At 42.0% G+C, this 25474-nt stretch overlaps 5 protein-coding genes across 8 annotated transcripts; 2 read left to right on the top strand and 3 right to left on the bottom strand.

Annotated features, from left to right (window-relative positions):
• Window positions 1-2018: 2018 nt before the first annotated feature.
• LOC128269204 (uncharacterized) lies at window positions 2019-3501 on the bottom strand. The gene is made up of 2 exons (XM_053006603.1): window positions 3208-3501; window positions 2019-2867 (listed from the first exon to the last, which is right to left on the bottom strand). The coding sequence occupies exons 1-2, from the start codon at window positions 3230-3232 to the stop codon at window positions 2281-2283; spliced, it is 612 nt and encodes a 203-aa protein (XP_052862563.1). The 5' UTR covers window positions 3233-3501; the 3' UTR covers window positions 2019-2280.
• Window positions 3502-4789: 1288 nt separating this feature from the next.
• On the top strand, window positions 4790-7847 carry LOC128272372 (transmembrane protein 120 homolog). 3 transcript variants are annotated; one of them, XM_053010287.1, is made up of 8 exons: window positions 4790-4851; window positions 5422-5708; window positions 5777-5895; window positions 6563-6838; window positions 6965-7040; window positions 7103-7468; window positions 7534-7674; window positions 7748-7847. In XM_053010287.1, the coding sequence occupies exons 2-8, from the start codon at window positions 5646-5648 to the stop codon at window positions 7811-7813; spliced, it is 1107 nt and encodes a 368-aa protein (XP_052866247.1). In that variant the 5' UTR covers window positions 4790-4851; window positions 5422-5645; the 3' UTR covers window positions 7814-7847. The 3 variants fall into 3 exon arrangements, with proteins under 3 accessions (XP_052866247.1, XP_052866167.1, XP_052866322.1); XM_053010207.1 differs by having other exon boundaries at window positions 7534-7677; XM_053010362.1 differs by lacking the exons at window positions 7534-7674; window positions 7748-7847 and having other exon boundaries at window positions 7302-7439.
• A 375-nt stretch (window positions 7848-8222) lies between these two features.
• LOC128273100 (uncharacterized) lies at window positions 8223-12925 on the top strand. Its single transcript, XM_053011055.1, has 3 exons — window positions 8223-8232; window positions 11884-12134; window positions 12338-12925. Exons 1-3 carry the CDS (start codon window positions 8223-8225, stop codon window positions 12923-12925), a joined length of 849 nt encoding a protein of 282 aa, XP_052867015.1.
• Window positions 12926-13318: 393 nt separating this feature from the next.
• On the bottom strand, window positions 13319-16720 carry LOC128274588 (SPARC). 2 transcript variants are annotated; one of them, XM_053012861.1, is made up of 2 exons: window positions 16587-16720; window positions 13319-14862 (listed from the first exon to the last, which is right to left on the bottom strand). In XM_053012861.1, exon 2 carries the CDS (start codon window positions 14826-14828, stop codon window positions 13842-13844), a length of 987 nt encoding a protein of 328 aa, XP_052868821.1. In that variant the 5' UTR covers window positions 14829-14862; window positions 16587-16720; the 3' UTR covers window positions 13319-13841. The 2 variants fall into 2 exon arrangements, with proteins under 2 accessions (XP_052868821.1, XP_052868902.1); XM_053012942.1 differs by having other exon boundaries at window positions 16591-16713.
• Window positions 16721-17901: 1181 nt separating this feature from the next.
• LOC128274735 (coronin-7) lies at window positions 17902-24972 on the bottom strand. Its single transcript, XM_053013036.1, has 10 exons — window positions 24477-24972; window positions 23828-24381; window positions 23602-23754; window positions 22332-22616; window positions 22131-22148; window positions 21878-22059; window positions 20891-21793; window positions 20326-20807; window positions 19940-20043; window positions 17902-19879 (listed from the first exon to the last, which is right to left on the bottom strand). Exons 1-10 carry the CDS (start codon window positions 24970-24972, stop codon window positions 19787-19789), a joined length of 3270 nt encoding a protein of 1089 aa, XP_052868996.1. The 3' UTR covers window positions 17902-19786.
• Between the last annotated feature and the right edge of the window lie 502 nt (window positions 24973-25474).

The following is a 25474-nucleotide window of genomic DNA, read 5'->3' as shown; positions in this document are numbered from 1 at the left end:
TAAAAGCAGGTTTTGGTGGTTAGTATCTTTTCGAGATTAGCATCTAAATCTAAAAAAATAAGAAATTTTACTTATACAAGTCCAGCAATGTCAATTTATTTACAACATATGCAATACAATAACTATTGATCCCATTGACATCACAGGAGCGTTTTGTGGCCGATGTTGACGATGTTCCGAATTATCGCAACATATAATTCCTAGAGTTATGTTGGCTTACGCGCCTAGAACTGCTGCAATTTGGTATCGAAAACATAGAACATCGAAATCAATTTAGCTCCTTGTGGCTTTGGGCAAAATTGGTTCATGGCTTGGCTAGACATTTGATGGTATGGTCGTGTTAACGAAAGAATTGAACGAACGGTAAAAGTTCATCCAGCTTTTAATGAACGTAGTCTCTAATGAAACAACTTTTAACGGTTAAACTTTTCCCCTCTCTGTTTCAAAGGCAGTAAGAGTTCCGTTGGGAGGTGGATTCCGTGGGGAGATGTGTACAGAGTCATCATGGACTGGATCAAAATAAGCTGCAATCATCAGGAAAAAGATAACGAGATGGGAAATAGACGAACTTGTTACCAGCGAACGACCTACGCTACGCTACGTATTCCATGTACGGATGTAATGCAATTGGATCCAACCTCCGATAAAATAACGCACAAAAAAGATAAGGCATAGTAGAAATTTCTAGTATAAACGTAGCAATTATATTGGGCTGTAGCAACAGTGAATTACAGAACATAGAAAATTAAACAACGAGCTTTAAGTTGCATCCGAGTATGCATACGAATTCGACCTAGCGCAGGATTCAGGACCTAGAATCACAGCCGATAAAATCGTTTCTACGATGGGTCGATCAATGGGCTCTACGAATCCTCAACAAATTTGGAAGCGCGTGGGTCCAGCTGGTGTCGTGAAATACATTGCTAGGAAGCAAGCGAAGTAAAACGGTAACGATACATACGCGCAGGAAATACACGGCCGCAGCGATAGAACCAGATTGTAGAACAAAAATTTAAACACCAGAACAATCGACCACCACCGAGAAGCAAACCAAGACCGCTGGGCAATGTTAGCTGGATAGGTACGAGATGTGATCAATAATTTTCGCGACATTTGAATTTTCTCGGGCTACGTATATCCGATTTTCGATTTTTTTGTGGAGTTAGGTTACTACACATGTCAGTAACTTATGGTGAAAAGTTCGGCCATTTTGAGTAATCAGTCAATTTTTGACAGCTGTTTTGCTTGGACGTGTTTTGGCTCATCGTCGATTCTTGTGTACTCCAAAAGTAATTGACCACGAAGCTGTAATTTGAATTTTGGAAAAAGGAAAAAACAGGAAAAAGTTATAGGGGGCCAAATCTAGAGAATACGGTAGCTTTGGCATCATTAGTGTGTTGTTTTGGCCAAAAATTCGCTCAGAAACCACGATGTGTGAGGAGGGGCGCGACTACCAATTTCGGGTTTCCCACAAATTCGGCCATTCGTAACGGATTGCTTCGGACGAATTGCGCATAACTTGCAGGAAATATTCTTTATTGACCATTCTATCCTCTGGCAACAACTCATAATGCATCACGACCATGCAATCGAAGAAAATTGTAAGCAAAACTGTTCACATTCGACCAAACTTGGCTTTTGGAAGTTCACATCTTCTCGGACCTCTGACAAAGTTTTGAACTACCGATAAGCAATGCTTTTGGTCTTAAAAGCTTCACCATGAGCCACAGCCAACATTTCGATTGCGTCCGAGCTCTTAATTTCGTTTTTCACACAGAATTTGATAAAGATTCTTTGCCATCCATTTTTTGGAAGAGACAAAAATCGACGATGAGCCAAAACACGTCCAAGCAAAACAGCTGTCAAAAATTGACTGATTACTCAAAATGGCCGAACTTTTCACCATAAGTTACTGACATGTGTAGTAACCTAACTCCACAAAAAAATCAAAAATCGGATATACGTAGCCCGAGAAAATTCAAATGTCGCGAAAATTATTGATCACACCACGTATTTAAGTATGCAAGTAAGTTTATTGACGGCATCTGTTGCGAACGCACCGTCAGCTTTGCGATATGGCACATGAATGTTTCTTATTCAAATTTACAAGATGTTCGTCTTCCGCTGTAAGTTTATTTCAGCGAACTAGTTCATTTGCCTATATCTTATTTTCCTTCCCTTCGTTTCGCATATCGCCACCCTACAAATAATCCAATTAGTAGCGTCCTATCTTCATCATTTAACAATCTGTGAAGCTGTTAACAAGACTATCAATTCCATTTAATTCTTCTTTCCCTTCTTCTGGCCCTTATTACGTTGCAAATCTACCTGTTTGCGGATTTTCATGCGCCTGCTACGGCGTAACTTTGCCTCCTCGTAGTTTTCAGCAGGCACAGTCGCATTGCCTGGTAAATCAACCATAACGAAGTTTTCACCTGGCATAGTGTAACGTAAGTCCGTTAATAACACAACTAGTCTTCTACCCTGACCTTCGTAAATCGTATTCGGATCCTGATGTTCTCTAATCGCACTGGATGATGCCTTGTCCGTTTTTTTAGCTGTGGCTATAGCGATACTACTTTCGAGTGTTGCTTCGTCAACACTGGCATTCATCGTACTCAGTTGATTGGCTGTACTAGGGTGTTCAATAGCACTTTTTTTAACTGTGCTCGTATTACTGCTGTTCAATTCGAACCCTTTTCCTTCTCGTCCTTCTTCAACAGTTATGGCTCTTTCAACGTTTACGAAACTAACTTTCGGCATAGCACTTGGTTCGGGTGTGCTGGAGTTTTCTACAGGCATCTTTTCAACTGAGCTCGGATTGCTGCTGTTCAATTCGAACACTGTTATTCCTGGCGGCTTTACTTCTAAAATGGAATAAATGATAAATAAATTGAATAAGATAACCCCCGCTGATAGAGCAGTCGGTAACGCTGGTCAGTGTCACGCAGCTGGCCTGGGTTCGATTCCCTATACCGGCGTGACAGGAGGGTTGGCACGGGACCAACAACCCTGCCCGTAAAAATGAACCGATAAAAAGAGCATCAGAAATTTAACATTGTCTCTGGTGCCAGGATAAGACCGCTCAGCGGTTGTTCCCGAAGAAGAAGAAATGGAATAAGAAGCATGATGATTGTAAAATGAATATGGAATCTGCCCTGTGCAACATTGACTTTATTAACTACGAGTATATCATTGGCTTCTTACCTTCTGCGAGGAATCGTTCTTCCATGTTTAGAGACAAATACTAATTCGGTCTATTCCGCTCTACCAGTCTAGTCTGTTCACGTTTCGCGGCCAACAACTCGACGATACCTTAGCTTTTGCGCATTACGCTCAGTTCCGACAAAGATCGAAATCCAACTCCGAGTGTCCCGCACGATTTCGCACCAACCCCGAAGAACCCAATGTACACTTTTTTAAGCAAATGTGTGGCAGTTTGGATGATTTCTCTCCTGTTGTTTTGATGTTTTTCATCGTACATCGCTAAGTGACGGTTTGGGCATTATTTACCGAACTTGCCGAGAAACTCCGATATAACAACGGCCACGGTAAAAACGATAAGCTTCCACCAATCCGGTAGCAAATGTTTTGACACAGTTTGACTAGCGACGGCAGAACGGAGCGATCAACCAAACAGGATGCACAAGTGATATGACGTTCGGTTTCAACCAATCAGAGACAGGGACAGGACAGGTCTTTTACTGTGGTGCCAGACGGCACGAAACAGTTACGCGCAACATGTAACTTGGTGTCAAATCTGTTTCGTGCCGTGTGGCAGGTCTGAAATATTACAGCAACAGAAACAACTAGTAAGAGAAATGTCAAACTTGTTAACATTCGTGTTTTTGGCCCGAGAAAATAGAAATCGGAGAGGTAAGTTGATTTCTGAATAATCTTTTCGCTTTTTTTAGATATTGTTGCTGTATGGGGTATGTATAGGGTCGTTATAGGGTCTGCAGACCCACAAAGCTTTTGACACCTACTGATCGCTTTACTGTCAAAATTGTCGCGGTTGGAGGCTGATATATCGTTTGTTTCGTGCCGTGTGGCAGCCCAGTTATTCGTACCACAATGTAACAATATATCAATATAATCGCTATGTTGATAATTAGAAATTCCTACTATGATTTAGCTTTTTCGTGCGTTACTTTATCGGAGGTTCAATTAAATTGATTTATTTCCGTACATGGAACACGTAGCTACGCATCGTCGGAGTACGTCGTTGTAAATGCGTGGTCATTCTGTGGAGCCAATAGGGCGTTTGTTGGAAAAAGGCGGTTTTATATGTAGCTTGAGTATTGAGTTTGAGTATCCTTTCATGTTATGGCTTCTTGATTGCTCTGATGTAACAAAATCATTATTTTCGGATTTCGTTTAATCAATAACGAACGTATTTAGTTATTTGCCGCCTTTTCTGGCTGTTATGAACTGTATTAAAAGAGATTTCAATTTACTTGAAACCACATAGACTAAAAGATTAACAAGCACTGCTATGCAATAGTGTTAGGTATAAGAGCTTGCTTAAAATGCATACCAATAACACCATAACAATATACTCACTATGCTTATATTAAAAATAGGTGCTATGTCCATGCTTATAGTACCTGCTCACTAGACTTTGCTTGATTACTAGTTGCTGCTAACACAGCTCGGGAGCAACTTGAAAAGTAGCTTCTATCTAGTTACCTCGATCCTAACGTGCGGGCCCCAACATTACTTGCCACTTATTGCGTATCCCCTGGCGCCATCGGACGACCTGCTCCGGCTCAGTGACGCGCTGGGTTACCCTGACGTACGATATGGGTTGTGTTCTACGCGGGGCTCCGTTCCGTTCCGTTAATACAGCGTGTAAGCCGGCAAATGCTGAAACCAGGAGAAAAGATCAGCGAAGATACTGATACTTCAGAAAATGTATCGTTGCACCAAACTTAAGGATACGAATCCGAAGTCGCACTACATAACGGCACTGAAGCTAGGGTTCGACGTTTTTCACGTCTATAGCGACGTTGTTGTCGGCCGAAAATTTGCCCAACTCTGTCCCAACAGAAGTGCTTTCTGCGACTTCTTCCGGCTGCTGCGCTGGCAGATATCAAGAAAAAATCCGCAAATTTTGTGAATTAATATGGTGCGCGGAAAGTGTGCATTGGGATGGGTATTAATATTATTTTTGTAAACAAACCTAGTCCTACCGATTGAGTCAGATGGTGAGAACACGCACATTCACGAGGGGTGAATATTGAATCCGCGTGTGCGCTTTCTTGTCTCCGCTTTCGAGGTCTACACACTCACACTACCGTAGAAGTAGCTAATGTAACCGCGTTTGTTAACCTTCATCGCATATCTGCTTCTCTTTTACTCTATCGCACCCTCTATCCCATTTACTCTTTATTTTAAATCCCATCGAAAACGCAAGCTCAGAGGGGAAAACAAGGCAAATTGAGCTATTCTCTGGGCTTCGTGTGTGTTTTGTAAGATTGGTGCCCGTATTGTTGTTTCTTCTGTCACCAATAGCACAGCTCAAATTCGCTAGCAGTTTATTTATGTGTTATTCATACGTGTTTCTATGGGAAGTGAGTGGATAACAAGTGGTTTGCCTACAACTTTTTTTTGAATTATCACACGGCATACCAAAATTGTTAGTAATGGATCTTAATGAGCTTGATAGGGAATGGTCCGAACTATCGGACGAATACAGAAGTTTGGAGGTATGAAATCATTATTTGCAGCAATCTCATGCACGAACAGTGAACTAATCGATATTTGCACCTTGCAGCTGGTCAATCAATCTTATTTGGATTTACACGAACGCCTAGAGGAAATGCAGGAGAAATGCACGAAACAAATCCAACATCAGAGGTACCGAATGCAGCAAATTCGCAAAAACCTGAAATTGTAAGTATGGTCAACTCTCTGTATTGCTGCTAAGTCTACTATCAACCAATGCTACGCACAAAAACAACAGGTGGGCGATAAGATAAACTTTGGACTCTAATCAAAGTGGAGTTTGTTCTCCTGCTGTTGTTAATGTGTCGATTTTAATCAGGCCTTATCGTCAGGGCTTACCAAAAATTTTTGCGCTATCAATTTTCGCTATCACTGTTAACATAAATTACAATACAGTTACTATTACCGGGTGCTAAGGACGCAACCACACAATCAAACAAGAAAATAAAACAACAAATCAAGAACAAACTAAGCTAAACATACTATTTTCAGTTCCATAGTTCCCCGATAACGCTCTTTATTACTTGTTTTTCTATAAACTAAATGAGATTATGCAGGGTCATTGAAGTTATTTTTAACTTCAATTGATTATCGACAATGCCATTTTAATTTTCAACACAATGTTCATCATTGAAAATTGCATGATTCTGTTTGTAGGATAATCCGTTTGCCTAATTCTGTTCTTCGAAATAGAGTATTTGGTTGCAGCTATCGAAGTGTCATGCTAATGGGCCTGGGTTAATCAAAAAATCACTTGCACTCAACATTACCTTAATAGCCATAGCTCATCTCATCATGACATAATATAAATCCAACACTATTTTATGTCCCTAAGATATGTACGCAAGGAGCAGATTACAGCGAGTGACAAAGAAAAAGCATCCGGCTTGGAGAAAAATATAATGAAACGGAAGGCACAGATCCATGAAATCGAACAAGGGCTTCCCCAACAGAATAGCCGATATTTAAAAATCATTCTTGGAGACGTAAATGTTTCCATATTGAATCGCAACGATAAAGTCAGATACAAGGACGAGTACGAAAAGTTCAAGCTGATTTTAAATGTGATTGGATTATTGTTGTCATTTCTAAACATCATATTCAATTTGAGGTATGTATTTTGTTTTTACTGATTCTTTTATTGATACGTACTTCACTATTTCTTTGCAAGAGAGTGTTCTTCTACCAAAAGCGAAAAGGTCGTTTTTACTAAACTGTCCTTCGGTTTATTTTTCAGAGCGTTGGAATTAGTGTTTCTTTTCCTGTTGGTGTGGTATTATTGTACTCTTACAATCAGAGAATCAATTTTGAAGGTAAGTGCATTTTAGGGGTGATTTTTACCTATCGCCTAACCCATAAAAATTAAACCGTATAGGTTAACGGATCAAGAATTAAAGGATGGTGGCGTTTGCATCACTTCATTTCGACTGTTTGCGCCGGTGTTCTCTTAGTTTGGCCACAAGGCGAACCATGGCAGCTGTTTAGAACACAATTCATGTACTTTAACGTATACATTAGCTTAGTGCAATATATGCAATTCCGATATCAAAAAGGAGTCCTCTACCGTTTAAAAGCACTAGGTGAAAGACACAACATGGACATAACTATTGAAGGTTTCCACTCTTGGATGTGGCGTGGTCTCAGCTTTTTGATTCCATTTTTGTTCGTGGGATACGTATTCCAGTTCTACAACGCATGGACTCTTTATCAATTGACTAAACATCCGGAAGCCACTTGGCAGGTAATTTTTGTCTATTTCAAGTATCTAAATACAACCGGTTTGCATAAAAGGTTTTTTTTGTCTAGATCCCCGTCTTGAGTGTGTTGTTTTTGATACTGTTTGCTGGTAACATGACAACCACCATGTTAGTAATACCACAAAAGCTTAATGAACACACGGAAACCCGATATCGGCTTATGAACTTGATAGCATCGAAGCGACAAAAGATTGTAAGAATATGTTTTAAACAAATCTTACGTTGATTAACGAAACATGTACCATACCGTTTTTCTTTTGCAGGATAAAAAGGGCGATTCCAACGAACAACAACAAGCTGGTGTGAATGAATTTATAAAATCTGAATAAATCATTTTCGTTACAGTTTCTTGTATACCTTTAATATATTTTAGTTGTATAATTTAGTTCTTGCGTTCCGAAAATACGATTATGGTATATGGCATGTTTTCGAAAACATCCCAAACCAACCCAAGCACTGCGGGGTAACACAATGCTCCGGTCGTGATGCTGTACGCAACCGACGGTTCTAAGAGGCAGCTACCTTGGTAAGAGCAGCTTCTTGTATAAGTTGCGTCGTTTGGTTGTAATTCGAATTTAGCTGTACGTTAACTTCTTTGCATTTTCACTTTTGGATGGCGAGAAATTGTAAGTAAATTGTAGAAAAAGCTTAAGAACGCAGCGGTCCCTCAAGCAGCATCACCTACATTTCTTATGGCGAACAACCTTTTATGGGAAGCGATTTTGTTGTAAATCCTCGATGCCTATTGGTAAATTAATTGTATTTTGGTAAAAAACAAACAACTGTTTCCGAAAAAAGAGGACGTTACAATAATACTAATAGTAAAAGTATGCCATCAATCATAAATCAAACGTTTAATTTTCGTAACTCTCCGTAATAATTATATCTGAAAGGAAAGAACAAAGAAAAGTAATTTTTTTTAATAAAAAACATAGGACGAAGATTTATGACTTTTATTATTACATCGATTTCAATCAATCGTTCGATTTGTAATAATTTTGTATCATTGTTAACTATTCGATGATGAATAAAACGTAATTACTTACAAATCCATTTCACGCGCAATTCCTATTTTGGGGTAATACTACTCCAGTATACGAAAACTAAAGTAGCTTGTTAAGTTCGACGTAAAGCTAGCCTTTAGTTCAATGAACACGTAACGAGTAAAAAATATTACACCAATTGATACCCCAGTTAATGAGTTATTTTTAGCAAGGTTTTTCGGATGTCTGGAAAAATCCGGATGTGCAGGAACGACATAATATCCCAATGACCTGATTAAGAGATTATCCATTATTTTTACACTTGATTTCCTTCGCTGCGTACCATCACGATACTTCGTAAATGACTGGCACGTCATTCCTTTCGCTTCGTTTGGTATTAGTAATTAATGAAGTCGTTAGTTGCTATGATTGTGTTTTATTTGCGCTTGTTGTAATCCTTTCATTATAGCAATGCACAAGGCATCCTCATCTAGACAGACACGGCATATGTACGCCCACGAACCCATTCCCCCAGTTTTTTATGTGTTATTTTGTTTGCTCTGATTCAGAAAAAAATCTCTTAAATTGCACATAAAAGCAACATAGATAAATATTTTCACTGACAAATGACGCTGATGTATCTCAATCCAATTTGAACTATAAATACAACGCATTTTATGAGTATGTACTTTATACTATTGAAGTACATCCAGTATTCATTTAAAGTATAATATTTCATTATAATAAACTGAATTTGTAAGTCTGGTTAAGTTTTAGTTATTTTATTTAATTTAATAACTAACTGGGAAAAGAGTGTTTCGAAGTATCTGGAGAGAAAAAACGAATTATATTAGTTTTTCCTCAGCTTTCCTGTTTTTTCTTCTTAATTATTACCTGTTAAAACGATCTAGCACGAGCTAAGACAGTAAGGCCATTCACTAGTTTTAAGTAACAGTAAGCAAGAATGACCTGCCCTTCTTTAATAAAAATACGACATGGCAGTAAATTAAATAATAATTAAAAATAAATAAATAAATAAGTAAATAAATAAATCAATGAATAAACAAATAGCTGTTAAAGCGGACCTGGGTGATAAAATATTATCTCTGCCATCCGCTGACAGAGAGTGAAAACTAGGCGCCTGAAACGGATAACCTATCGGTTATGTGTGCGATTCATAATTCGTCGTAGACTTCATCCAGTATATCATCCGTTTTGCTTCGCCATGTATCTTCCTGATAGATGATAGACGGCAACGGGTCTTCCTCGAAAAAGCTGTGGGGACAGGAGCTGCTCAGACACATTACCATCCGCCATCTACCATCTGCCCCCCCCACCCGAATCGGTAGTTTTTCGGAAGTGCGTAACGGAAGTCAATTGCCCTGAGCAAACCACTTTACATTTCCCACAGTTTGCGAAAGTATCGAATCATGTTCGACACCTGCTGCTATTGGAATACTAATGAACGAACGACGGTGAGGGATTCCCAATGACATCGTGCATCGTTTAGCGCTCCAAATTTATTTTATTTTATTTATGTATCAGTCTCACTAGTTCTCATCTCATACTTGATTGCTGGTGCGGTTACCGAAGGCGTGGCCTGTACAATAGAAATCATAACGTCTGGTATCGAAGCGCGCTGAAAAGGTAGAATCAGAGTACCCGAAGAGGTGCGCGCCGTCTTCGCGCATTTCTAACGTACTGGTTTCGACACCCAACAAGTACATCACATTCGCGCTGCTTCCGTTCACATTGTAGGACGTTCTAGATGTGGTGTGTGGATGCAAGTAGGCACGAAGTGCCTACACCACTATCAGGCCCCAACGGGCATCGCGAGAGGATGGGAGGGTGGCTGGGTCAAATCCGTATTTTATGCGATCGACAGTGGACAGAACGGCCGTAGTCATAACTTGTACCTGCCGCCGGTGACATCGGTGCGACGATCCAGTTTGTTCCGCCCGGTGACTATCTGTGGTTGCTTCTGAGGCTGGATAACGCGTACAGCACAGGATCAATCTCAAGATTGGGCGGCCAGGAACAAGTGGAGTGAAGACAGTGACATCGTCCTACAGTACCCAATTGCCCAGCGTCTGGCTACCCGGTGTGTCGAAGTACCCTGAGCGGTGTTCGGAACGGTGCTTCGTCTGCCCCCAAGGTTTTCAGCAGGACGTAGAGGATCGTCCTGTGCTACGGTAAACGAAGGGCATCCGTTCAGAAACATTTGGGTGGCAATCCTCGTGGCGATCAGCCTGAGTTGCCGCGGAAACGCTTCACGGGCGTGCGATGCACCGGTAGACAGGTAGACACCGGCACGACATGTGTGCGACCGGAAGCGCGAATTGACGAAGGCGGTAGCGGACCACAGACATCGGCTGTAAGACATCGGACTGCGGGCGACTCACCCACCAGAGAGACCGGAAACAGTCCGGAAAGAAGGCGTAAAACAAACCAAAACAAAATAAAAAAAACTCCACACGATTCAGTGGAACTTAGCCATCGTGCCATCGGACATCGAAATGCGACACGAATTTAACAATTCTATCGTCTCGTCATCGGTTATTACGAACCGAATACCAGTGGCCGTTGTACGCATACGTCATCAAGTCGATAATGATACAAACATACATTTGCATACATTCCGCCGCAGAAGAAGCTTCGATTGGTGCGTGTGGCTACAGAGAGATCGGCAACGAATATTTTACCGAGGTAAGTAAACGACTCCGATCGGTGGAACGTGCGTGGATCATGGTGGCTGACTTCTGAATAATTTTTAAATTAATTAATTATTAAAAAATAATTGCAAATTGTGATGTTACATAACATTCTGATCGGCCCATCGGCCAGTTTTCGATTATCGCCTGTTTCACTGTTGCAAATTGCAAACATTCGAGCGAATAACGAATCAATAAGGATAGAGTCCACTATAGTGAACGTTTTTCGAATGAAGGCATTTTGATGGGCTCTTTTCCCACTGTGCGCGGTTTATTACGATTTCTTATTTACGATCTTCCTTTCGCTAGGGGTACCTTGTTTTATTAGGTGCAACGTTTTGCCGGTTGGATTCGTTCAGGGGTCGACCGAGTGTAGAAGATTTCTTAATATCGATTTCGTTTTTGGCATGATGTAGACATGCTAATCATGCTGAACTAATGCCACGAGACAGTGCGTATAGGCACAGCCATATTTCGCCTTTATCAATAGTGGCCTAGAAAATAAATAGTTACAATAACTGCAGAAATAAACAAACACGAAACTAAGCAATGAGATAGAGTAACCACGCCCGAAATTCCAAGATCGTTGCACTCTGTTCAAATCAGTTCACATCACCTTAGAGTACTTTTCTATGCGCGCCATAAAACACAGCCCTAAAAACATAGACAAGACAAGCTAATCTTTTTGGAATCATGTGTTTGCAGCGTTACATGATTCCTTGATAGCATTCATTGTGCTGTGCCTGGTGGTCCTCTCGGTGCGCGCCAAATCCATCGACGCCAAACAACCGTTCGCACCAATGTCTCCCGAGCAACGGATGTGGCTGAACCCGTGTGGATACCCTTCGCCGTACGAGATCACAATCAACACGCCCATCAACAATGTCGATTTTTCAAAGATGCGCGACCAGGTGAACACCTCCCTCGGAACGGTTGAAGTGTCCATTCGAAATTATGTAAGTATCCGATGTGCCCCGTGCAATCATTAGGAGCATGCAAATGCAAGACTGGTCGCCTCAGGCCAGTTACAATGATCCTTGACGAAAACACAAAAATCGTACTGTGCACTGGCAACGAGTACAACTGGGAGTTCCGGTTGATTGTATAAGCCATATAAGCCATATAAGGCTGATGTTTGTCTCGTTTTTGTTTTTCTTAGACGAAGACTATTTTCGGAGTTCCTATGGACCGCCACCATACGACATGGGAAGGCAGGGACGAGCCTTGGATCTACAATGATGATTTGCGCATACCGAAAAAGTTCCAAAACAACATCGTTGACACGATCTACATGCGCATCTCGTACATGTCGATTCAGGAAGCAACGAGAGACTTCTATCGGCTTCTAAGGGACTCATACCGACGGTACATTCGCCTTGCGAAGGGTATCGAGAAAATGAAGGAAGACCTGGAAAATATCCACAACAGGTCGAAGTATAAGAAGTTCGAAATCGAGCTGCTGAACCAAGTGCGGGAAGAGGTTCGCCAAAGTCTGCAACAGGTGCTGTGCGAAATCTTCGAGGTGTTGGTGGTTATCGATAAGAAGTTTCTCTTCCAAATACTGAAAGAGGAACACTCAATAGACATCAACGATTCATACTTGGACGAGAGCGAACGTAAATTGCGCGACTGGACCATATACAGGGAACTGATCAACCAGCTAGAATACATTATACAGTACATGAAAGCGTTGGAGCAACGTCGATCCGTAAGTGGCAGTGAATCGAAGGAGCAAGGCACAAACTAAAAGAACTGTATGTAAGGCATAGCATATGTAAGGCAAGAGATCGTGCTACAGGACGATCCTGAGCATGATATAAATCCTCTCGATGTTGTGGTACTGACAAAGCATGGTCTGCTATAATCGGCAATGTTCGCCCTCAATGACTTCATCGTGGTTTGGTATATGTACTGAATACGTCTTTATACTAGTATCGTCATTACTAATATCCTAATATTTATTCAATGGCAAATAAAAACTAAGCAACTGCTAGCTGATAAACTTGTGCTAGGGGTTTCTATTTGCGTTTGGCAGTCATTCACGATGTAACACCGAGTCTGGATACTCGTTAGGCAGCAAAATTACATTTTTCCGTGGCGTATTTATAGTTTTAAACATCAAGCCGTACGGGTAGTAGGTTCATACATTTATTTGAATTTATTCACGATTTTCGGTTATACATTTGCATACGCCGACGCATGGTATATTGTGCAAAGGCGCGAAGGTTTATAGTTAGTATTACCTATCGTTGTTACATGTTGTTATTACGTTTCCCTGAACCTTGGGAATTCCACATCAAATTTAAATGTATTCGTTCAATACAAGCATCTCAGTTATTACTAAGGTTTTTGCCTGCTTGGTTTTGTTTCCGACCGACGGATCAATCCGTTTCTATATAGCAAAAATCAGGAATAATGCTAGTCGAGTAGCATGGATTAGCGGTCGTTTGTATATCAGGATTGCGCGTCAGAGCTCTGCATGGCCCCCGAGACGGTCATTTGCAGTGGTTCTGCTAAATTATTTCGCAAGCTGTTTTGAGCAGGACAGGAAAAGCTTTGAAGGGTACGAGTGTACCATATAGATTGCATATCGAATGCGCTATTTTAACGACTTTCGCAAAGATGGTAGGGTTTAATATAGCAGCGAGTGCTGGGCGTCTTGCTTATGCTCCAGCCTCGATATCATTTTTCTCGAACTCATCGTCCTTCGTGATCTCGGCACAACGAGCAGTGAGATCGTCCTCCTCTAGCTCCAAGCACTTGCCCCATTCCTGCAGTGAAATGCGATGGTCGCGGTTCGGATCGCAGGTTTCCAGGAACGGCGAGATGCAGTGTTCGAGGGCCATCAGTGGTGCGCGAATCGGGAACAGCTCGTGCCGAGAGACAGTATTATCGTGCGGGTGGCCATCGAGATCGCACCACTTCCAGATTGCAGCGTTCGTCCAGCGCTTCGTCATGTTCGTCATAGCCTCGTGGTCCAGCTCCATGTACGGTTCGGGTAGCTCGTTGCGCGACGCCAGATCACGCATTACGTTGAACAGCCAGTCGCGCATCCGCCGCGGAAAGTCGGCCAGATCGCTATCCGAGCACTCGGGCATCTGCCGACAGTAGCCGTAGTAGTTGATGTGCACATGCCGTACCTCTTCGCTGCGGCACTGTTGATCGTGGGTGTTGCACAGGCACCGCTGGCGGTGGACTTCGCAGGCGGAATCCCAGGTCTCGTTCAAACTGGTGCACACCTTTCGACGCGGATCGGTTTCGGTCGGGCACTCCGGTATGCAGATACACTCTGCCAGGCTATCAGCTTCGCTGACACTGCACACACGGCCCGCTCCACACCGGACCCCCTTGCACGGGTCCGTCAGGCGCGGTACACGATTTGGTGCTTCGCCGTCCTCGTCCTCGGGAGGCGACCCGTACCGCGTTTCCTCTGCCGCAAACCACGCGGACTGTTCGCGTGCCAATTGATTCTCTCGAACCAGATCGTTACTCACATGCTTCTCCTCCATATGCCGCAACAGAGCCTCATCGTCGTCGTCGAACTCGTTGAGCAGCTCGTCCAGCAGCCTGTCCGCTCGCACCGGTGAACTGCCAATTATTGTTACGACCAGCGCAAACGCCAGTGCGAGATTTGTTACAAAATGCACCATCGTAGGCAGCCTATTGGCGTAGCGTAAGCTGATCCTGAATGAGAAAGATGAAACTTTCTACAATTACTCGACTGCACTGACCGGTACCTGGAAAGAAATGCGACAAAGTCGAATGTTCCCCAATCGAATCTAATTTAACCTTTCTGCTTCGTTCGAACGGAAGGGATCAATCCAACCGTCACCTGTAAAACGGCGGAAAAACAAGACAGTCAAAACACACACGTGATCGTCGTTTCACAGCCTGCGACTAATAGGTGGACAGCATAAGCGCTCCAGTTATCTTGCCTCAACGGATAGTCACTTAAAGCGCGGTTTGTTTAATGTGTGCTATTATGAAACGCTGACGCTGGGATTTTTGCAGATTCAATTAAAATCTGTTAACATCGTAGACAGTGATGTGCTCTAGTGGCTCGTGTCTCGACAGTAATTACAGAACCAGAAGGGTCGAGGCCGTGAAGATTGCGTTGGATGCAAGAGTCCGTTACATGCTAACAAAATTAATGACTAATTTAGAACATAATCTGTAACATGCACATAGCATACTGGATGGCCTTATCCCGCGCTACCGTTTATGTTTATTTATTTATTAATTATGAGAACGGACAGAACGGTATTAAGCACCACCACCAAGTGTTGCACTGTATAGATTGATAAAATAATGCATAGCATAAGTATACATGGTTCTCATAGAAGGTGTTTCTCAATAACAGTGTAGGTACATATTTTTGTTCGCCATCATTAACTCGTATGTGTGTGGTATATCTTTCACGGAACGCTACACTAATCGGTTCAACCCGGGACATGTTTATTGTACTGATCCGCTGCACACTCCCGCTGGAGGAATGCTATTTATAACACTCGCATCATGACCGGTTGTAATTAAACCTTCTACTTCTGCCGAACTCAATGGCGTACTGCATCGATGCATGCAGAAGTACAGTAGGTGGGAAATTTTTAGTTTTGACAATGCTACGAAAAACAAGCATATTAAGGTGAGCTATAACCAGTAGAGCGGCTATGTTCTCGGCGAGTGATCTTTTTTTAAAAGATCGCTCGCCTTTAAAAACAGTCTTAGAATAGCAGGAAGGCAACGGTGGTAGAATAAACAAAAAAAATGTAGCATCCCGTTGGCAAGACCACCGCTGAGCCCGACCCGTGCGTTGACCAGGAAGCGCCGACCTAAGCGCTTGATCAGGAGGCTGCGGTTGTCAAATGATATAGCCTCGTACGAATCACTACAATTCGCGCGAGGTTATCAGGTTTGATTGGAGTTGGATTGACGATTGATAGAGTCTCCCGTGAGGTCGACGCAAATATGAATTTCAGTTAAAAAGCAAAATCCACATATCAAAGACTGACGAGAGATGCGTATTTTAACTGACCGTTTGTTCTTGAGCCACAAAACGGAAGTTTGCTAACCCTGCGGGTTGTCTTGAGCAGATAAGAGCGCTAGTTGCTCAGCTGCGACTTCCTTTCTGAGATTGATAAGAAACGGAGTTATGTTGGGCCAGGAAGCACGCACGTATGGTATGTAGAAACATGACTCCATTAGCATGATCGTAAGTTAGGCTACATCTTTTTAGATGGAGGGAGCATGGTGAACGTTATACTTTACTATAACCTTGCTCCGAACCATACCAGTTTCCCAATTTTGTCTACTGGCAGTCAAACATGAAATAATATCACGATTCGAGCAAAATTGTTTTTTCGCGGCTTCGATTACACTTCCATTCGATTTGCACTTGCACGTGAACTTACCTACTTTAAAACGCACCGAGGCGAGCTTCAGCACCAACGACAGTATTCTTATATTAGACTAGGAAGATCAGAGTAGAAACACTTGGGGCTCGCTTGTCGCTCGGTGATGCGTCCGATCCAAACGATCGTCCCAGCGAGACTGAACGTTCTGCTGAATGGTCACTTTTTGTATGCGTCTCCAAGACGTCGCGTCGACTCGTAAGTCGCCACGAAGCAGTAGGCGGAGCGGGTCGCAAGCCGCCGTGCCGCCGAACCGCAGTCTAGAATACGACGCGCTGTGTAAGGTTCGCCGAGGGAAATAAAAACAGCAGTAGTCTCAGGAAACATTCAACTATCTAGAAGCGCAACGGGCCACATGGTAAAGTTATCGCCAAAAGCGTAGAACGGCGTGGAAATGATGGCGCCGTAAAGCTGCATGCATGACCGGCAAAAGTAATTATGAACCTTCCCGGTCTATAAGAATGTCGGTCAGCAGCGGATGCTGAGCGGTTGCGTTTGGCAAGAAGAACATTAGAGAGTGCTAGAGACATGTTATCACAGCCCTTGCCATGTGCCTTATACCCGATATCCAGTAGGTTTTAATGTTGAATTGAAATCGGCGCTGATACAGGGTTTCTGTGGTTTTCTGTAAAAAATAACATCACAATTGCTTTGTGCATGATTCGGTAGGTTAATACATAACTCTCAACTCTCACAGTCAGTAGGATAACTCTAAATTTTCAGTTAAGCTTGTAGCCATACTATTTTGTATTATATGTTCTATTTCCATATCCAAAACAACCAAAATTATACTATGTAATGCTACATTTTCAGGCACTGGTAGAATTTCTTGCCACCAGTGCCTGAGAGGAGAAGAGTTCAAAAGTGCCATTTCAAAATTATCTTTGACAAGCCTTTCATTTCAAACGCAATTTTCGAATCTAGAAGCTTAGACAGTCTCACAAAAATTATGAATCAGAATGTCCATCGTATTTTCCAACAATCAGCGAATCGCGTCATGATAATCTATATGCTTTAAGAACGTAGAAAGAGTTAATCGATCTGTCGAAGAGCCTGACGAATCCGAAACAAAAGCATCTTGACGATTCCGCATCCAACATACATCTGTAACCATAAAACAAACTCAACATGCTGTATCAGTATGCTGTAAAAATAATAAAAAATAAGTAGAATAGGACATGCGGTGGTATATGACGATTTAGTGGAAACAGAGGAATGATTGGCAGCTCTTGAAATTTGAGAATTTTAAAATATGTTATTGAATACTGTTTCTTTCGGAAAGAAAATAGCCATTACAGCCTGAAGTGGAGTGCAAACAATAGGTATCAATATTTTATTTGTAGCTGAATTCACAAAACTTTTTGTTGAGCTAAAGCATATTTTATATTATTCACCTGGCTAGATGCACCGTGAATAGATTGAGAGTAAGACCGAATAAGCAGGCTTTGAGGACATTAAGTAGTTTCTGCGATAAGTAACTTCGTGATAACTTGTGCTTCGTGCTCATTCTCTTGATATCACTATAGCACGATTTTGTTCACAGTTACTTCGTAAGCTTGATGCCCCATAAAAAAAGATTAGAAAAGTTCTCTGGCGTTTCATGCCTCGTCTTTTACTGCCTACGTTGGTTATTATGATTTTTTTTGGGAAAGCAAATATCTTACAATATCAACATATTGATTAGTAGTCGGGTTATGAGACTGTAATTAAAGTTACGACACAAACAAAGACACGACACACGTTCCCCCAACGTATTACAACTTTTACTGCGACCAAGCATTCTGTTTTGTTTCTTGTTCATCGAGAAAAAGTCAAGTGCTTCCATGCTTGCATCGAAATAGTTACGTAATAGTGAAAACAAAAGCAATGGCAATGTGTCTTATCGAACATCTACAGAATGAAACCGACGTTTTAAATCAGATGGCACTCTTTAGATTAAATCAGAGACATAATTGCATTCGAACTAATTAATACAATGATCACAATATTTAGTGTAATTTCAAACCATTTAAAAATAAATAAAATATTAACTCTTTCCAATGACATTATGTACACTACCGTTCCGAAGAAGGTTGGACAGCATTGAAGTTTGCTTCGATTACTGACAAGAGCGAGTGAAATGTTTGAAGGAACTTGCATACGTGCAGCTCTGGCAAGCGCTGATAGAGCAAGAGCGTTCATCAAATGTTTATCTTGGTCAATACAATTACCCTAATACTGATCTTAATGCCCGTCAAAATTGCACAGGCCCTACCAATTTATCATATTTTGTATTGGCTTACATCACTTTGTAATGCCATTTTCCCATAAGATCGTGTCTTGTTTTGTATTATCCAATTCTTCTTAGTTACCGTGAGCTACGTTTTACACGATTTTCGTTTGTTGAACCACATCTTATAAGGGTAAGAACAACCCTTAGCTTTCACCATGTCCAGTGATCGATTATAAGAGCCATATTGACTAGTTTCTAGTGTGGTAGCTGACTATCAATAATTTTTCATAAAGTGCAAATTAAGATGATTTGAAACGTTTGCGATGGAAAAAAATACTTCGTAAGCACTAAAGTGACTAATATTGTTTTAATATTTTGCTCATTAAGTTACCCATATTGTCGTGCTTCGTTTTTTGTGTTCAAGTTGCTGATATTTTTATATTGACGTTAAAAGTTTCATCATTCCTTTGTTATTTTTACAAAACCTCCTAATATTCATCGCGAACAATTAGTTTATAAAGTGTATAAAATTGTCTACAGCAAGCGCTCGTCCAAAAATTAATTTTTAACAAGGTTTTCTGTTTCTTGGCAGTAGTTCATTTTCCTTAACTACGCATACATCAGGAATCAGTCTCGGTGTTATTACGCTGTTGTCAATATTTTTGTTTTTCGTTTGCTATTTGCTACTCCTGTGCAGTATGAGTCATACAATTTATAATGCAGTGTGAAAAAAATGAAAATAAAATTTTGTGTCGCCCGTGGGCAATGAAGTAAACGAAACAAATATAATCATGTGTTATCGATTCAAGTGAAAATAAACTCAAACTGGGAGGTTTATTCAACGTAATCATTAGGATGCTCGGTGCATCGGCTGATAGCAGATTCCATACGAGAAGTGCGCTATTGAAAATGCGGAAGATTTGAAGGCGGGGTTAGGCGAATATATAAATGATAGTGATAAAATTAATCATTGGATAGGCTGCTGTGTCTACTCGTCCCATTCTCTTTCGTCCACACCTTCCATGCTGTCTTGTTCGAGAGTTTTGTTCAGCGGCATTCGGGCACTAACTGAGTTTTTTATCTGAAATGAAAAGATTCCATTGATTAGTTCCGAGAATCTGCTTTCATAAGCGGTGCATACCTCTTCCTTAACTTGCTCGGTAGTTTTATTTGATAGTTTCAGTGAACCTTCAGTTGTCTCATTCTTCTTCGAGATCGGTGTTGTGGACGTATAAATCGACGATACTGCGAAATACGATAGAAGTGACAGATTAGAAACTACTAACAACGCATGGAGCCTTTCTAAAGCCATCATCAAGCTTGCATATTTTTGGAGGCAAATTCAGGCCAATGCAAATTCAAGCCAATTTGGAATGTACATTTTTGGAAGCGCCTCTGTTTGGCTTAGCGTTTAAACGCACCAAGAGGTTTTGACTTTACACTATCCGCGGTTATAAAAGTGGTGGCGGTGAATACAGCCTGAGCCGTAGTGTCATTTTAGCTACTCTTTCGAAAATTCATACATACATGTTTCCATGCCCTCTGGTTGCAGACTTTTTCGAGCAGGCTCAACATCCTTTCCGGCAAACCATTCTTCCGCAGTCAGTGTTGAATGCCACATGACTTTTGTAGGAGGGAAAAGATCATCCTGGAACAGTTCCGATTTGATTCGAGGAACTGTGAAGCTCAAGGTTTCCACGGTGCCATTCGTGAGTCGTTGAGCTTTGGCAAATTCTACGGACGCGACGTCACAGTGGTTCTTCGTGAGGAAGCTTAACCCCTGCGTCATTGATGCGCATCGATGATGGGACAAAGGGCAGATAAATGGTGCTTCGTCGGTTATTTCGAAGCAATAGATTCGCACGTCGCCTTTGCCGGTTACGAAAAGAGTGGAACTATCCTCGTCGTAAAAAGGCATCAAAATAGCTGGTGACACGTCAAGACCGACCATGCCCATAGGGGTGCTCAGATCTGTCGATTTGTATACATAGATCTGCCGTTCCGAAGCTCTGTGTTGAAAAATAAGAAGAAAAAAAAACAGTTGATCAAAAAAACAATAGTTCTGGCACTATGATGAATGAGTGAAACTTACTTGTCGAATCCGGTTACCACCAAATACTCTCCTTCTAGTGCCCACACAATACGAGCACCGCGTGTTCCGACTGGTCCGGTACCTTCCTTGATCGGATGATTTGACTTCCGCGGTTCAAACATTCTTATCTTGGTGTCCTTGGAGACGGTGGCACCGTATTTACCACACGAACTCCAAGAGAAGCAACAAATTTGATCAGTGTGACCGCGGAGGCAGTACTTCTCCATCATGGTATTCAAATCCCATACTTTCATCAGCATATCGCAGCTTGCGGTGAGTAGCACATTTTCGGCAAGGGGATGATAGCGGATGATGTAGATTTTATCTGAGTGAGCAACTAGTTCGGCTGACGGTTCGTTAGTTGGCTCAGTCAATCCACCGTCCGGGATTGTCCAGAGTTTAACAACGCCATCGTCGCACGCAACAGCAAGTCGCGTAGGATCGAATGGATCCCATTGGAAGTCCATGATGTTTTGCTTGTTGACTAGCGTTGGAATGACGCCGTCAGGAAGACGACCTGGTTTATCCAGTTCCAACACGGCGATCTTACCACCGGCACCCGCTATAGGTACAGCTACGCGCTGAGCATTTGCATGAAACCCGTCACATTCGCCAGGAATTTGACGACTTAGGTTGCGTATGTTATCAATGTTTGTACTTCTTTGACCGGGCGTGCCTTTCAAATGGCGAAATTTGGACACTCTCCCAAACACAGTGGAAGTTCGTTTTGATACAGTGTTGTTGGCATTAGAAGTCGTACTATTACTTCGCTTGATTGTGTCCGGAACATTCTCTTTCGTCAGGTCTTTGCGGATTGGTAAAAAATCGGAACTTGGAGGTGGCATAGCGTCAGTATCATCGGAAATTTTTTGTTCTCCTCGTACTTTCAAAGATTCTCGCCGTCTACATTAAATAAAAACAAATTAACAAATGAAAATTTAAAAAAATACTTTTACGATGATTATTTTAACAATCGTTTCGTTTTACCTTAAAGGCGTCGGTGAACCAGGTTTTTCTTCCTGCATACTCTGGGATCTGCCTTCATACATCCGACGCCTTTCCGCAATACTTGATCTTTGTGCAGTCAAACGCTCGAATTGCGACTTCTCTTCGGCAGCAGCAGCATCGAACTGATCTACCAACTCCGTGGAAGCATTCTTTTCGAAAATCTAGGAAAAACAGCAGAATTTAAGTAAATAATACGCTCTACATCATATCCTTTGTAACGCATTTAGACAACCTGATCGCTTTTATCAGTCTGTTAAAGTGAGTGATGTCCAGACGGGGTTTTCAAGAAAATAGAAAAACAGGATTCCGTTAAAATAGTTACCTTAGATGATAAATATAGCAAAGTTGTCGAGTACTTCGATTTTATGCGCAACATCACAAACAAGCATGCAAAAGTATAGCAACACCACTTCGGCAAAACACCCAATCATACCTTTCTCAACTCGGACGTAGACACTACGGGGGACCCATCTACATCGGGTTGTTGCCGGAGGGCCTCATCTTCTTGGTCCATTGGTTCGGATGATTTCATTTCCTTGAGGCTTGAATATTGTACATCTTGGCCTCCATTTGTATCGAGCGAATAATCGTCGTGGCGGTTGACGGTATCTTTTTCTACCGACTCGCTGCAGGGTGCGTGTGGAACGTTGAATATTTTATCGAATGAAAACTCTCCCTGAGCCGTCGAGCTGCTGAACGGTTTTGGCCCAAGGCGAGGCTATAAGATAATAGGAGCAAGATTGCAAAAATTAACCGAGGATTTTGTTAGAGATGGTGTACAGTTACGTGACGTTATGCAACATAAAATACCGTGCGTTTCTATCTACCACTAACACGGATTTCTATTTTTTTAAATGTAAATTAGGAAAAACCACAACAAAACGATACCTAAAAGAAAGCTAATAAAAATTGCAACAACCAAAACTATAGCATGAACACGAGTCCAAACAACGTTTAACCTTATATGCGGCAGTAGTGGTTCTAGGTCTTGCTACGGGCCTGTGCGCTGACACGCTATTGGCTTCCTCTGTGGATCCAGAAAGAAACTCCGAAACAGAGTTGTTCCTTGATGTTCTTGGCAATGGTTTCGGCGGGGTTGTTTCACCCTGTTTTCCCATTTCCGATTCGATTGTTTCTTGGTCCAAAGGCTGGCTGTTTGTGACATCCGATTGATGATTTCCGTTGTTTTCAACCTGGTTATTTACTAGATTGGCGTTCTCATTGACTATTCCCCCTTTTATCGACGAAAGTTCTTTAAACTTTTGTTCAAGTTCACACTTTTCCGTATGTGACTGGTGCTCTATCTGCTTGATTTTATCCTTTATCGGTACAAAGTGAGGCTTCACGATACTCTCCTTTTCAATTTTTACTGCCGTACAAGTGTCACACGCATTATTGTTGCGTGTTTTATTGGCTATGTTATTAACCACCTCGGTGAGGGGACCTCTCAAGATCTATAGGTAAGTTTAGACGGCATAGTTGCGAGAATGAAAAGCAAAAACAGAAAGGGTTATTAAACAATGTATGGAAGACCTTCGATAAACACGTTGTACAGCATAGTGTGATTGTTTATAAAGAGAAAAATTGTTAAATATTTTCGTAAGGAGCAGTGATATTCAAAACAAGACATAGGCATGGTGTATTGATGCTTTCCTCTTGCTTGGTGCAAAATGCAAAGAAAATAGTGAATCAAAATAACTTACGACAACAGGAGCTTCACCCAGTTCACGCATAGCTGGATCCAGGCTAATTTTTGGCACTGGAGCATCCAGTCCGATCAGCCACTGCGTAGCAGTAAGTTCACTTTTAAATCCGTTAGTGTCGGGATACAAATCGTTGTGAAAATCACGGTAGCTCTGTCAAATAATGAAACAAAATGTAATTAACCTTGCATTAACTAACCTACCATAGTGCACGTCTACCACGTACCTTTCTTGGGACTTGGTACATTATTGGAATGACCGAGTTTGATGTCAGTTGAATGATGCGGTTTACCTCCCCTTCCATTACTTTGAGCGCTCGTTTAGGAACTAAACAAGCTCCTTTGGTTTGCTCGCCGGAATGGCGAATACCTTCAATTAGAAATGGATCTTTGTCGATGATCTCTAGATAATTGATGGTAGTGTCGCCTTTTCCAGCTAAAAAGAGCATGTTGGTGTCGGGATCGAACAATGGCATAAGAACGCCTGTTGAGCAGTCGAGTTCAAGCAGTTTTTCGGGTGTGGAAAAATTGCGCAGATCACGTATAAAAACCTGACGCACACGTGATGCATCGAAACCAGTTGTAAGAATACGATCTTGGTCGCCCAACCAGACGATTCGCGAATCCTTTATGCTTTGATGGCTTTCCGTCGCCATTACGATAGGCGAGGGAGCACGGGGGTCCAAGACACGCACCATTTTGTCCTTGCAGCTGGTAGCACACGTCTTCCCATCAAGTTTCCAGCTAAGCGATTGTATCACGTCAGGATGGTCGTTGTTAGCTGTGAAGTAAGGAAACATTGAACGAAAACGAGAGCCGCATTAGCTACTTCAGACTTAGTGACATGGGTAAGTGTGTTAGGATATTGTTTCTTACTGAAAGCTTCCTTTTGACATGTTAAGTCCCACAGGCTAACGCAGCCTATTGCGGTAGCGAAGAGCAAGCAGTCTGCAGTTGGGTGAAAACCGACGGTTTCCACTCGTCTTTGTTTGGTGGAGAATGAACACTCGGGATTCGAAATCGACTGTTCCAGTCCTTTCTCGGGAACGTGCCACACTTTCACCAGACAATCTTGCGATCCGGTCGCTAAGAGACCATCATGGAACGGCGAGAAATCGAGGTAGGTTACCGTATCCGAATGTGCGTGCAAAAGAGGCATAGCCTTGCCTTTGCGGCCACAATCGTCGATTGGCAACACTGCCAGACTTGAGCCTACATGCTCCCAGTTGAACGCGATGAACGCAGCAGACGCGGCAACGTTATTGCCATAGGTTTGATACGAACCTACGCATATGTCCCTTATGCACGCCTCTGGCTTTGGAACGATTGGTGTCGCATTCTTGTACTTTGATGCCTTAAATCTCCATGCCATGTTGAATCCGATTCCTGCACGTCCCACAATTTTCCTTTCTCACTCGATGTATCAGATCACTGATGGTGCTCCTTACTACGAACTCCTCTTTCTTCGATTTCTGCTACTTGCTTAAGCTACGTATGCGGTTTGAATTCTGCGCGGTGTAAATGAGTACAGTTTTCGAGGTAGATTTGAATGGTCCGTCCTGAAATTGAAATGACAAAATTACGGTTCAACTGCCGCACAAATGGCTACATTCTTGGCGTTTGGCACTGAGACAACAGCTATTAAGAGCACATTATTTGTGTTTATAAATTTTTCTGTGTAAAATAGAAACAACACTTGCTACAAGCACTTCTGTTTCAGGTATTTTCATGTACTTCTCCATCGACCGACAGAGCTTACTGTGATCAGTTGCAATAGGCGTGAAATTCGCTGCAGAAGTTTCCTCTTCATCTCGATTGAAGGGGAAAATTCACTGTTCCTTGCCATGCACGTACAGGTACACATCATAGCAAAC

The sequence above is a fragment of the Anopheles cruzii genome, chromosome X (assembly GCF_943734635.1).
Source record: "Anopheles cruzii chromosome X, idAnoCruzAS_RS32_06, whole genome shotgun sequence".
Lineage (NCBI taxonomy): Eukaryota > Metazoa > Arthropoda > Insecta > Diptera > Culicidae > Anopheles > Anopheles cruzii.
This window is presented reverse-complemented; position numbering and strand designations above follow the sequence as displayed.